The sequence below is a fragment of the Heloderma suspectum genome, chromosome 10 (genome assembly GCF_057233095.1).
Source record: "Heloderma suspectum isolate Gila_16-S chromosome 10, 16-S_ref, whole genome shotgun sequence".
Classification (NCBI taxonomy): Eukaryota; Metazoa; Chordata; class Lepidosauria; order Squamata; family Helodermatidae; genus Heloderma; species Heloderma suspectum.
In genome coordinates, this window is record NC_139467.1 from 33,792,486 (window position 1) to 33,806,129 (window position 13,644).

The following is a 13,644-nucleotide window of genomic DNA, read 5'->3' on the forward strand; positions in this document are numbered from 1 at the left end:
TGCGAATATTTATATTTTTGAAAATACAAAATTAAGCTAGGGTTTTGCTCGTCTCGATAAAGCATCCTGTTTCTTCCATGACTTTTTACACAAGCTTATGCATTTTAATTTTTTTCATTAACTGGTCTACAGGTTAAATTAACATAATTAAAACTATAAACAACCGGTTTCATCGCTCTTATTACTTAACTACTATGCTGCACTAGCTCCCTGCTGCATTATGCTGCATTATCTCCCACAGCAAGGCGTCTGCCTCAAAAGCCAAGACAGCCAGATCAACGGCGGACTGGACAGGCAAGGCCAGCAATAAACACAGTCATGAAGTCACTCAGAGGCCCTGCTCAACTCCCATGCTCTTCACCAACAGCAATGAGCTGACTGCAAGTTTTCAGGGTCTACTGTTTTTCTTTTCACTAGAATCTGCTGGAACCATTGCTTTATAAAAGCAAATGAATACTCAAGATCTCTTAACTGTTAAGGCTAATATGCACTAATTTCTGTCTGCATTCCCTGCCCCCCCCGCCCCTTCCTGAGACAAACTGCATTGACAAGTTCAGAAAATTGTGGATTTTGGTACACAACTGACTCTGTCTTGGCTTACTTATTAGCTCAGGATGTTCATATGAAAATCTCAACTGAACTAATTTTTCATCCATATCTAATCTGTACTACCTGTAAGAGAAGGACTGAGATCAAAATGCTGACCTCCTTAAAGAAAGAAGAAGCTATTTCTGGTCTAATAATCTAGCTTTTTCCTGTCCTGGCTGGAATTTTGCTCACCCTCACTCCCCGTGGGTCCTGCCTACCAGGAGTAAATACAGAATCTTCACCGGTTAACATCTCTTATGCCTGCCTGCCTTCCTGGGTTGTAGCAAAGCATTAATGGGCTATCTCCCCAGGTGTGCCTACTTATCAAGCATATTGAGCTGCCCTGCCATTTCTGATTGGAGGATTCTCTTCCCCCTGCCAACCCCCTCCTGATCCTACTGGGATAAAACAATGGGGCTTTTTCCTATGAAATTTGTCATCCTGAAATGTCTTGGGTGAACACTGCATCTTGCACACAGGTTCTGAAATCTCTTTTTAAAACTGTCTAGTAATAGCTATTTAGAAAGCACACTGTTTTAGTTCTTTTAGATACTACCTACTTGCTTTCTCCCTCATCATCCCTTATCTTAAATATGAATAAAGCTTCTTAATTTCGAATATGGGAACTGACTGTATACTTCTGAGCACTCAAGGGCTATTTCCCTGTGTGCCAGACTGGTAAACTGTGTAGCATGAAGGAGCAAAGGGAATCAAAGGGTAAACAGGCTGAACTCGCCCAGTGGGGAGTCAGCCAATAGTTACCCCCTCCCAAGTAAAAACCCACCTACTTTGAAGGTCCTCTCACTCAAAAGTTAGAGCAACAAATCTTGGTGGCAACAAGAAAGGAGAAGCGCTGCAGGCTGGCCTGCCTTGCAGGGCACTTGGGAGCTTCTTCACAGAACTCACCACCTGAACTGAATTTTTTGCCGCATGGCTATGGAGGCATTGAGTTGGAACTGGGGGAATATGGAACAACTGCCCTCATTCACCCCTACAAGATGGCCTCCTAGCAAGCCCTACTACTGCAGTAGCTATTCCCTCTATATGCCTCTAGGGCAGGGCCAGGGCAGAATCTGGTGCTGGAGCTGCCAGTTGCTGATTAGTACAGACTTCACAAAAATCAGTTCCACACTCTACAATTCTGAAATAAAATCTGTCCCTCTGCCTCTGCCTCTGCCTCTCTCTCTCTCTCTCTCACACACACACACACACACACAATCAGTGACATATCAAACAAACAAAAAGGAGGAACACGCTAAATCAAGATCAGTACCCACAAACTCAAAATCAAATGCGAAACAATGAAGCATGCCATTTGGGATAATAAAGCCCTACACAGGCTTGCCATCTTTTTCTTTTTGCTGACAGGTTCTTGTGCCTTCAATAGCTATGTGACAGGCAGAAATCCAACCAATCCTGCTTTGGGGGGGAAATCCTCAATGATGAGAGAACCAAACCCTGCTTCAGGTGCACTGTTGCCTGTTGTGTAACCTAAGGGTTACTATCCCCTAGGGTGGGCAGACTTTAGGATCGTCAGATCGACTTGGTTTTTTACTAGAACCCCCAGGCCCACCAGCTGGAGACAACTGCAAAAGACATAGGCTCAGAATTAAAGAGTAGGGTACCTCTGAACAGAGGAATTTGTTTCCCGTAGGAGAACTGAATGGAGCTCCCAGTACTTTCAGGCAGAAGTCCACTGCTGGTTACCCCTAGCTTTCTTCATTTCAGCAGCCTAATTTAGGTGGGAAAAGGCATTTTGTTGTTGCTACTGTTAAAGAATCGGGAGTTGGAAACCCTTGCTGATCTTCTGCAAATAACCCAAAGATCTACCGGCAGATTCCCATTTTACCTTCTGCCCACCCCTGCTTTAGAAATGCCCATAGTTTAAGAAGTATGCTTTTTAAAATAAATGCAAATGTCCCCATCCTCCATAAAATGTTGGGAGGTGTGCGTATGTGAAAGAAAACACTAAGGGCACAATCCTATGGGTATGGCCGTTAGCCTCTGAACTCGGAGGCTTACAGCCAGCCAGTGCAGAGCGGGAGAAGCAGCGGAGGTGACCTTCACCTCCACACTCCCCCAGCTCTGCATTTTAGCTAGGTGGGAGTTTTCCCCTCCCTGCCTACAGAACCGCCCCCTTTCCCTCCTCTCCAAGGTCATCTTTGTGACCTTGGAGAGGCAGCTGGCGCAGTTCTCTCCATGCTGGCTACAAGGGGGAGGGGAGCTTGGTCTCCTGGGTCCGAGGTCAGAGTGCTCTGACCTCGGATCCAGGAATCTGATGTATCCTATGATCCCCTAGACTCTGTCTACGAGCCATAGGATTGCTCTCCCTGAGTTGTATCCAAAGTTAATCCTATTTAGGGTTGATCCATTGAAATGAATTGGATTTAAGCTAGACTAATACTGGATACGACCCATACTGTGAGAAATATAATTTCCCCAAGACAGGAGTTCTCTTTAATACATATATAAAGAGAGAGAGAGGGCATTATCCAACACTACTGCCCCACTTACGCAGTTGATATAACTCTGGTGCAAGGAGCCTTATGGCAGATCGCATATGCTAGCCCAACAGGTTTTCTGAGCAATCCTGTTGCACCAGCTAATGGGATTGCCCCTTACATCAGAGTCCCTTAAACCAGAGCTACATAAATGGGCTAAGAGGAGTGGCAGTGGGTGGATACTGCCCACTGGTTTTGTCTTTCAGAAGTTCACAGAAACTACTAACCCACAAAAATATTCAGTTGCCTGTACATAGGAACGGTATTCAGTTGGAGCTCACCAACAGCCTGGAATTATCTTCTCTTTTACCATTTGGCTGAGGGGAGCAGCTACTTCAAAATTTAGCCCAAACTTGTCTCTGTGTCAATTTGACATGAAAGAGAAGGCGATCTCCTTTGAAAGTCTGAGCCATTTGCATCTTTGGAGGAAGAGCAAAACACTTAAAAAAAAAATGACGGGTAAAAAACAAAACAAAAAAACCCCTCTCCTTAAATATGGTAATTAAGTATGAAACTCTGCACAGCTGTTTACAATTTCAGCTGTCACATTCAAATCAAGTTTAATAGACCCAGATACTGGTGTGAATTGCCCAGGCACTAAAAATATAGAGTAATTATATGCCAGAGACGGGAAAACTAGACGTATATTCAGGGTCCACGCCCCCAAGATATTATACCATCCTCTCCTCATACTTCTGTAATGTCAGATTAGCATTCACACATTTTTGCCTGTCAGGGAGGGAGAGAGAGAGAAGACTTTCTGGAACAAAAGTCTTCAAGGACATTTGGAAAATGACACTGAGGCGAGAAGCACTGATTCAGAAGATTTTCTCCATAAGGAAAAAGTGGTGGTGGGGACATTTTAAGAAAGAGAGCCAGTGTGGTGTAGTGGCTAGAATGCTGGACTGGGAGTCAGGAGAGCCGGGTTCTAGTCCCCACTTGGCCATGGAAGCTCACTGGGTGACTTTGGGCCAGTCACAGACTCTCAGCCCAACCTACCTCACAGGGTGGTTGTTGTGAGGACAAAATGGAGGAGGAGGAGGATTATGTCCGCCGCCATGAGTTCCTTGGAGGAAAAAAGGCGGGGGGGAGAGAGAGAGAGATGGGGAGGAAGGAAGGAAGGAAGGAAGGAAGGAAGGAAGGAAGGGAAGGACCAGGAAGTGTGATGAGACTATTTAACCTGTCCCCTGCCTACAAACGCTCCCCTCATAATGTTTTCAATCCTTTTTCTCCATTGCGGTTTTGAAACACGAAGTAATTCCGGCTGTGGGACAGACAGAGAGACAGCAGAGTGGGGCAGGCACTTGAAGTGGACAACTGGCAGGTCTGGGCTGGGTTAAGCACATCTCCTTCTCACTGACTCTCCCCTGAGAAGTTCCTCCGCCTGTATTCTCTCAGCACACGTGGGTGCGGGAACCCACCTTTGTTGCCATGGTAGAAGACCCCTTCAGGCACTCGAACCTCGTCTGCCCTCTATACACGAGGAGGGGGAGGGGGGACAATGTGATAGCTCCACCCCCATCTCTGTCACCAGTCCAGTCACACCCGCTACATGTAGAGGACAGCTGCCTGCAGCAGAGGGCCGCCACTAATCAGGGTTCCAAACCCTGCGAGGAGCCTTCACGGATAGAGGAGGATCTTTGAAGCAGGCAGTCTCCCTCTACACCAGTGGAGCCTGGTGGCTCTTATGTCAGTGGGGTGGTGAATTTGCTCCGAGTTTCAGTCAGGACCAGTCAGAACTCTAAAGGAGCTTCGCACCTTGGATTGCTCCTTTAGAGTTCTGACTGGTTCTGACTGAAACCCGGAGAGGATTCACCGTCCCACTGCCGTCAGAGCCAACAGCCTCTGCTGCTCTACACATGGAGGCCGATGAGAACGTGATGAACGCTCTAACTCCGCATCCTTTTTTCACCACTCCTCCTCTCCACATGTAGCGGTTACATGCGCTTTCAATGCTAGAGTGTACTCAGTCAGCGTGGTGATGTAACACAGCGATCTGGGAACTGGAGGGTGATAGATTTAAGGTTCATCTTAGCAGTACAAGGTAAGGAACCATAATAAAGGAACATAATAAAACATAAAACACACACACACACACCAAAAGGCCCTCTAGAACAGAAACATTTGTATAGCATGGCCAATAACCAAGAATAAGAGGGGCCAGGTGAAAATCCCAGTTGGGGGAAGAAGCCCAGGCTTGATGACAGAAGAGGGCCCTATAACCACGCTCCTTGTCACTGAAGAACGCAGAGTAGGGCTGAAAGTTTTCCAAAATGTAAATTTTTCCAGAGCTGTATTTTTTTGTGGAAAATTTTCCATTTCATAAATCACTAGTATCGATGGAAGGATGCCAACTGCAAATACATTATTAGGCAAGCGTGGCGGTTACAAAGTTGTGATTAATGCTTTTCAGGTGATTATCCCTAATAAGAATGTGAGAGAATATGTCACTGAAATTCATATATATCTCCGTGTGAAAAGAAACTAATAAGTAGTGACAGTGACACAGAAGGTGCCCCAACAGCTTTAGTAGAAGAGAGTTGAACTCTGTTGAAACAGATGAGAGGTTGTCAGCAAATCTTGTACAGCTCTTTGGGTTGCTGTAAGTAATTAGTGTGTCAACAGTTTTCAGCACCTTTGTTTTTTTCCTTAAATTTAAACAGTGTAAGGGCGCAATTCTATGCATATTGAGACAGAAAAGTCCTACAATTCCCAGCATTCCCCAGCCAGCTATGCTACTTACTTTAAATTTTTACAAGTATTCCAGTAAAATGTCTACATAACATTTAAATCACATTAACTGTGCTTTAATTTTCCCTCCTCAAATATTTCAGATCAAATACTTGTGGTGTATTGGGACAAAAAATTAATGCGGGGTACTCTTTTAGCTTGATTTACTAACTACAAATAAAATAAACATACTAAAATAGATCACTTTCTTGGGTATCAGAAAATGTTCTGCTGCAAACTGAAAATGTTCTGCTGCAAACGACCCTCTGCAAATTAGCAATTCAACATTTTCCCGGAAAACCCCCATCACTGGCCATACCTGGCTCAACCTGCACCCCGTACGCGTCACATGAATGACGGCTCCTCCGTCTTATAGAATCATAGGGTTGGAAGGGGCCTACAAGACCATCGAGTCCAACGCCCTGCTCACTGCAGGAAGCCTGATTCCCAGGCAGTCTCCCATCCAAGTACTAACCTGGGCTGACCATGCTGAGCTTCCAAGATCAGGTGAGATCAGACGAGTCTTATACTCACCATTTTCCGTTTGCCGCAGAGGAAAGCCTGGCACTCCAAGTTCTCATTGTGTTGGCTCTGGGCGATGTATGCAAACACCTTATCGTGGACTTTGTCCGCTGTGCAGTAGGATATCCTGTGAACATTAGCAAAAATGGCACATAAAGGACCTAGACAATTTTTTTTAATAAAAGAACGTAAGAAGAGCCATGCTGGATCAGACCAAGGGTCATCAAGGTCAGTATTCTGTTCACACAGTGGCCAATCAGCTGCTCCAATGGGAAGTTCACAAGTAGGACATGAGTGCAATGACACCTTCCCACTCATGTTCTCCAGCAACTGGTATACATAGACATTCTCCCTCTGATTCTGGAGGTAGCATATAGCCATTGACCATATGACTAGTAACCATTGATAGCCTTACCCTCCAAGAAGAAGAAAAAAGACCTGAACGTCTGATGGCATGCACTTTGCACCTAGCCGTTTCTTCCCCAACATAGGAAGTTCTGGGTGCGCAAAATGAGGCAAACCACATACCAATACGCTTTCGTAGTTCACATAAACGTCCTGCTTGTTTCTACATTTTCTAAACAAAACGTTCCATTGGAAGGGTTCAGCCCCCACCCACCAGACAAATATGGAATATCAATTAATCTTAATTGCAGAGCTATATTCCAGCCCGATGTTTCTGCTTAGTGTTTTATATTGTTTAATATCTGCACTAATTTATTTTATTTTATTAAATTTAACTGTATTTTTTTTTTTTTTACTTGTAAGCTCCTTTGGTTGTTTTATACAGAAAAGTGGGGTAAAAGGGCTAAATAATGTTACGTATTAAAATCATTTCTACCTGACCATTTGTCAGAGAGGCCCCACAAGGTACCTAACAACAACTGGAGTAGATTACTGTAATGCACTCTACATGGGCCTGCTTTTACGGATAGTTTGGAAACTTCTAGCTGGCACAGAAAGCAGGTGTTCAAATGCTTGTGGGGGCCAAGCGGTTGGAGCATATAACACTGGCAAGCTGTACAGAGGGAAATGAGAGTGGCAGCAGGGTCATTCCACCACCTCCGAAAGACTGTTTTATTTTTTCCTCTTCCCTCCCATCTCCTTTTTTTTGTGTGTTGTGTCTTTTTAAGATCATAAGCCTGAAGGACAAAGGATGCCTGACAGACTGTAAGTTGCTCCTTTTTGGTTGAGAAGTGGGATAAAAAATATTTTTAATAAACATACAAACACCTATACTGTACCCCCTGCATCAGTTACTTATTCCTTTCAGGGCCTTTAAAGAACTACAGTCGTAAGCCTTACGCTTAGTTTCAAAAGCCCCCTGCAAGTGATCAGTTCTCTGGTGGGAGAGATCCAGCTCTCACCCAGAAGGAAGAGAAAGAAATGCAGAAAAGGGAATGCCAGAAGTGAGAGAGAGAGAGAAAGGGATAATTCTGCCCAATGTAGGCTCTGGCCATACCGAAGGACAGCATTCAGCCCCCAACAGGTTATGCATGAGGGAGTGCATCCTTTGACAGAAAAAAGGTTCCCAAGCTCTGCCCTAAAATATTTGGGCCCAGCTTATTTGCACCCATATGAATCTGCCTGGATCTTGAGATTGGTCACAGAAGCCCTGCTTATGGGTCCACCATCAAGAGCTATCTGTCAGGGTTGGACCGGAGCCCAGAGAGCCCCAAAGCAGTTCTGGTTCTGAGGAAGAGATAGAAACTGCAGGAGAGGAACCCGCACGCTGTTCAGAGGAGCAGCCAGGGGGAGAGCCCCTCCCGGTACACATTCCTGAGAGTGATAGTGACCCTGGCAGGGAGAGGGAGGCACAACAGCAGTTTCTGGATGCTAGGTGCCAGCGTAGCATCAAGCGGGAGATGGCAGGCGCTGAGCAGAGGCTCAGCCTGCTTGGCGTGATGGCAACAGCGGCGCCCCAATGCCCCACGGGAAAAGGGTGGACTCTCTCCGCCTAACCCATAAGTACAGAGGTTTCCCGCCTTCCCGTCCAAACGGAGCTCAACTGATTCCTAAGGTTAGAACCCCCGAGTAGGCAGCTCTCTTAAGTCTCACTCGTAGGATCTGTAAGAATCATTAGGTTGAATGGGAATAAAGCCTTGGAAAAGAGCCCTATTGTCTGTGTGTTGATTCTGGCTACCTGAGGATTTCAGAAGGCGGCAGGGGCGACTTCCCGACAGCTTGATCTCAGTTTGCTGCTTTGGCACAGTAGACTGTGCAAACAGAAGGAGGTGAGCATCCGAAGTTAATCACAAAGAAGAGAAACAGGTTTTCAGGATGCAATTTTTTTAAAAAAAATTGTAGGAAGCATAACATGTTTCGGCCTTTTTCTTATTTTTAGGCTTCTTCAGGGGGTAGAGAAAAAAGTCTGCAGAATTTTTTTAAGCAAAAGATTGTCTCCTGTGTCAATCTACTGGTGACTGTGCCCAGAAGCAGATTGCAATAAACATAAACAAATATCAAAATACAGCATCACATTTGAAAACACTGCAATTAACAGTTTGTTAGAAAACATGGTTTCTGAGATTATCAGTCACTGGCCATTGGCTTCCTAGCTAATCTTTACAGACATAAGGGCTAGAAACTTCATAAAACAAAACCTGACAGGATGCCAAACTCTGCAACCTAATAGAAAGTTCTGAGCATTATACAAAAACTGCACAGCATTTCAGGCTCTGCCTTCAAATGAGAGAGACAAACAAAAGTTTCAGACACACACCACAGACAGATTCATAAAGTTGGCTTATAAAACCAAAGCAAAGAAGAGTGCAGTTTTCTAGGCTGAGATTGTATAACACTAGGGAAATGCAGGAAAACTAATATCCATTCATCTTTGCTGTATAAGGAGCATATTTTTCATTCTTGGGGGGGAGGGGGAGAGATTGCTCTGAGGTGAAGTAACCCTGACAACACTTGATCTTTGTAAAGAACCCCCTCCCAATCCTGTGATAGGAAGCTCTGGCGCAGCATGGGCATTGAGGAAGGAACCACCAAATATGTCCACAGGTGTGTGATGTACATTCCAGGTGCTTGGAACACCTAACAGTGCCTTAGTGCCCAATTGTCCACCATCAATGAACATAAGAGCCGTGCTGGATCAGACTAAGGTCCATATAATGCAGCATTCTGTTCACACAGTGACCAAGTAGCTGCATACAAGGCACCTGCAAGCAGGACACGAGCACAACAGCACCCTCCCGCCACGCTCCCTAGCAACTGGTGTACATAGGCATACTGCCTCTGATTCTAGAGGCAGCATAGAGGCATCAGGACTAGTAGCCATTGATAGACTTATTCTCCATGAATTTGTCTAATCCTTTTTTTCAGTCATCCAAGTTTAGTGGCCATCCCTACTTCTAATGGCAGCAAATTCCATAGTTTGACTCTGCGCTGTGTGAAGAAGCCTTCCTTTTATCTGTCCTGAATCTCCCACCAATCAGCTCCATGGGATGACCCCATTGGGTTCTAGTATTGAGAGAGGGAGAAGAATGTTTCCCAATCCACGTTTTCACACCATAATTTTGTACACCTCTATCATGTCTTCCTCACTTGCCTTTTTTCTAAGCCAAACAGCCCTATATGCTGTAACCTTTTCTCATAGGGGAGCTGCTCATTTTGGTTGCCCTTTTCTGCATTTTTTTCAACTGTACAATATCCTTTTTGAGGTGCAGTGAACAAAACTGTACACAGTGTTCCAAGTATGGTTCCACCATAGAATTGTATAAGGGTGGTATGATATGCCCAATATGGAATTGCACTTGTCAGGAGCGCCCTAGCTGCCTCTTGCAGTCCCCTCCAATAGCCAACTCAGGACACAGACGACGAGGATTCTTTCTGAGACTTTATTCCTTTATTACTTTATGACTCTTTCAGATACTAATCACTAGCGACTAAGCAAGGAACAGCACTGGGGAAAGATAGCAGAGTAGCCTAAGCTCCAGGTAAGGCAGTTGGTCCCCGTTTGAAGGGGAACCACAGGAAGACTCTGAACTTAAGGGCTAGGGAGAGATCCTCCCTCTTTCCCTTGGGTCCTCGGGACGCGACCGTTGTCTGAGCGCCAAACGAGCGGTACGCCTCCTTTCGGCGCCCTCCATCTGTCGTCGCTCCCTGCGTCTGCGCCGAGCGTCCAGCAAGCCCCCCTCCAGCGCCCTCTCACTACCAGGGTCACTATCTATCCCAGGAATGCTGGCAGGAGGAATCTCTGCCAGCTGCTGTGCTTGTGAGAGATGAGTGAGCTCCTCTCCCACGGATTGCTGTTCCTCCTCAGAATCAGAACTGCTCTGGAGCTCTATGGGCTCAGTTTCCACCCTGACAGCACTTTTCACACTGGGTCAACGTTTTTATCAAGCTGTCCAGCACAAGCCCAAGATCTCTTTCTTGGTCTGTCACTGCTAGTTTGGATCCCACCACTGTATACGTGAAATTGGGAATTTTTTGGCCCCAATGTACCCAGATATATAAAAGCCTAGAATTAGGGCGAGTTTGCATAAAAGGACAACATTACATAATAACAGTCAACGCATGTTTCTTTGGGGTTGCAACTTAACATAGTCTGTGCAACTTGAATTTTCTTTTTCCCAACTGAGCCCGACAAAGATCCACTAATCTCTCTCAGGAGATAAGTATGAAAGCTACATCTTGCCCTTAGGTTTTATACAGCCTGTCATTTTTATAGCCTCACTTTAGAGGACATTCCGCTTTCAGGACAAGTTAGAAGGGAGCTTGTCTGAGTTAAGGGGCTCCACCCCTATTCATCTTGGGATCGTAAATGTGTTTTGAAGTTTCCGGTCCCCAACTCTCTGTGGCCTTCAGCTACAAATGGTAAGAGAAACTGATGGAAAGGTGTTAAGAAACGCTGTCCAAGAGGATGAGCCTCAAACACCAAGAGAGTAAATGCAACCACCGTTAAAGTCCCGCAAAAAGACAGCAGTCAAGTACTCAACTCATGGTTTGAGGAAAATCTCTCTTGACAGGACAGCACCCCGCTGGACTGGGTGAGGAAACAGCTTTGGATCCCCAAACACAGGAAACAGGTGGTCCGAGGGCCCAGATATGTTTATACATTCATCCAGAGAGAAACAGATCTCCAGAATGATGTGCATCTGTGCATGGCCATGCTGGCTGGGAATGATGGGAGTTGCAGCCCAACACATCTGGACGGTGCCAGGTTGGGGAAAGCTGATAATGAATGCTAAGCAAGTTGGCCCTGAAATTGCAATGCCAACAAAACCGCTGAGCCATGGCACTAGGCCGCCCCAAACAAGCCCTTATCCTTCCTGTGCAAGGAGCCGTTCTTCCCAGGCAGAAGAATGCACACCCTCCCAGTGGAGTTTTCAGGCTTTAAAACACCACATTCAAAATTCATTTACATTGCATTAGTTTCTTGTTGTGCTCTAGCCTGGCCTACATTTGTCTTACACAGAGCTTCACGGAGCTTTATTTTTATAAAAGGCACTTAGGTTTTCTGCCTTTCCCTATAATTTATTTGTTTGTTTTTTAAGCTGTTAAACGTTGGTTTTGGTAAGGGCGGCAGAAATCCATTCAACAAACAAAATGCGGGGGGAGCCTTTAAAGACCAAAAGGGTTCCAGAGGGCCCTCCTCTGTTAAGCAACATGTACAATCTTTGTTGTTGTTGTTGTTGTTGTTGTTCAGTCGTGTCCGACTCTTCGTGACCCCATGGACCATAGCACGCCAGGCCTTCCTGTCCTGCGTTCTCTCCCGGAGCGTGCTCAAGTTCATATTCATTGCATCCGTGATGCTATCTAGCCATCTCATCCTCTGCCGTCCCCTTCTCCTTTTGCCTTCAGTCTTTCCCAGCATCAGGGTCTTTTCCAGGGAGTTTTCTCTTCGCATTAGGTGGCCAAAATATTGGAGCTTCAGCTTCAGTATCTGTCCTTCCAATGAGCACTCAGGGTTGATTTCCTTTAGGATGGACTGATTTGACCTCCTTGCAGTCCAGGGGACTCGTAAGAGTCTTCTCCAGCACCACAGTTCGAAAGCATCAATTCTTCGGCGCTCAGCCTTCCTTATAGTCCAGCTCTCACAGCCATACATTACTACTGGGAAAACCATAGCTTTGATTAGACGGACCTTTGTCGGCAAGGTGATGTCTCTGCTTCTTACTATGCTGTCTAGGTTGGCCATAGCTTTCCTCCCAAGGAGCAAGCGTCTTTTAATTTCATGGCTACAGTCACCGTCTGCGGTGATCTTGGAGCCCAAGAAAGTAAAATCTGTCACTGCTTCCATTTCTTCCCCTTCTATATGCCAGGAAGTGATAGGGTCAGATGACATGATCTTAGTTTTTTTAATGTTGAGTTTCAAACCAGCTTTTGCACTCTCCTCTTTCACCCTCAACAAGAGGCTCTTGAGATCCTCTTCGCTTTCTGCCATTAGGGTGGTATCGTCTGCATATCGGAGGTTGTTGATAATTCTCCCGGCAATCTTAATTCCGACCTCTGATTCATCCAACCCGGCATTTCTCATGATGTACTCTGCATATAAGTTAAATAAGCAGGGTGACAATATGCAGCCTTGTCGTACTCCTTTCCCAATTTTGAACCAATCGGTTGTTCCATCTCTGGTTCTTACTGTTGCTTCTTGACTCTCGTACAGGTTTCTCAGGAGACAGGTAAGGTGGTCTGGTACTCCCATCACTTTAAGAATTTGCCACAGTTTGTTGTGATCCACACAATCAAAGGCTTTAGCGTAGTCAATGAAGCAGAAATAGACGTTTTTCTAGAATTCTCTTGCTTTCTCCATGATGCAGCGAATGTTGGCGATTTGATCTCTAGTTCCTCTGCCTCTTCGAAACCCAGCTTGTACTTCCGGTAGTTCTCGGTTCGCATACTGCTGAAGCCTAGCTTGTAGGATTTTGAGCATCACCTTGCTGGCATGTGAAATGAGCGCAATGGTGCGGTAGTTTGAACACTCTTTGGCGTTGCCCTTCTTTGGAATTGGAATGTAAACTGACCTTTTCCAGTCTTGTGGCCACTGTTGAGTGTTCCAGATTTGTTGGCACATTGAATGCAGCACTTTAACAGCATCATCTTTTAGGATTTTAAATAGCTCGGCTGGAATACTGTCATCTCCGCTAGCTTTGTTGTTACTAATGCTTCCTAAGGCCCACTTGACTTCACTCTCTAGGATGTCCGGCTCAAGTTCAGTGACCGCACTATCATGGCTATCAGGGACATTCAGATCTTTCCTGTATAGTTCTTCTGTGTATTCTTGCCACCTCTTCTTAATCTCATCTGCTTCTGTTAGGTCCCTGCCTTCTTTGTCCTTTATCATGCCCGTCTT

At 45.5% G+C, this 13,644-nt stretch overlaps 1 protein-coding gene across 4 annotated transcripts in view; it reads right to left on the bottom strand.

Moving 5' to 3' along the window:
- The window catches only part of LDLRAP1 (low density lipoprotein receptor adaptor protein 1), a 113,506-nt gene that overhangs the window by 35,811 nt on the left and 64,051 nt on the right, over window positions 1–13,644 (bottom strand). For all 4 annotated transcript variants that reach the window (XM_084815864.1, XM_084815865.1, XM_084815866.1 and 1 more), the window contains exon 4: window positions 6,354–6,468. In XM_084815864.1, coding sequence (XP_084671990.1) covers window positions 6,354–6,468 — 115 coding nt within the window. The remainder of the gene's footprint in view (window positions 1–6,353; window positions 6,469–13,644) is intronic.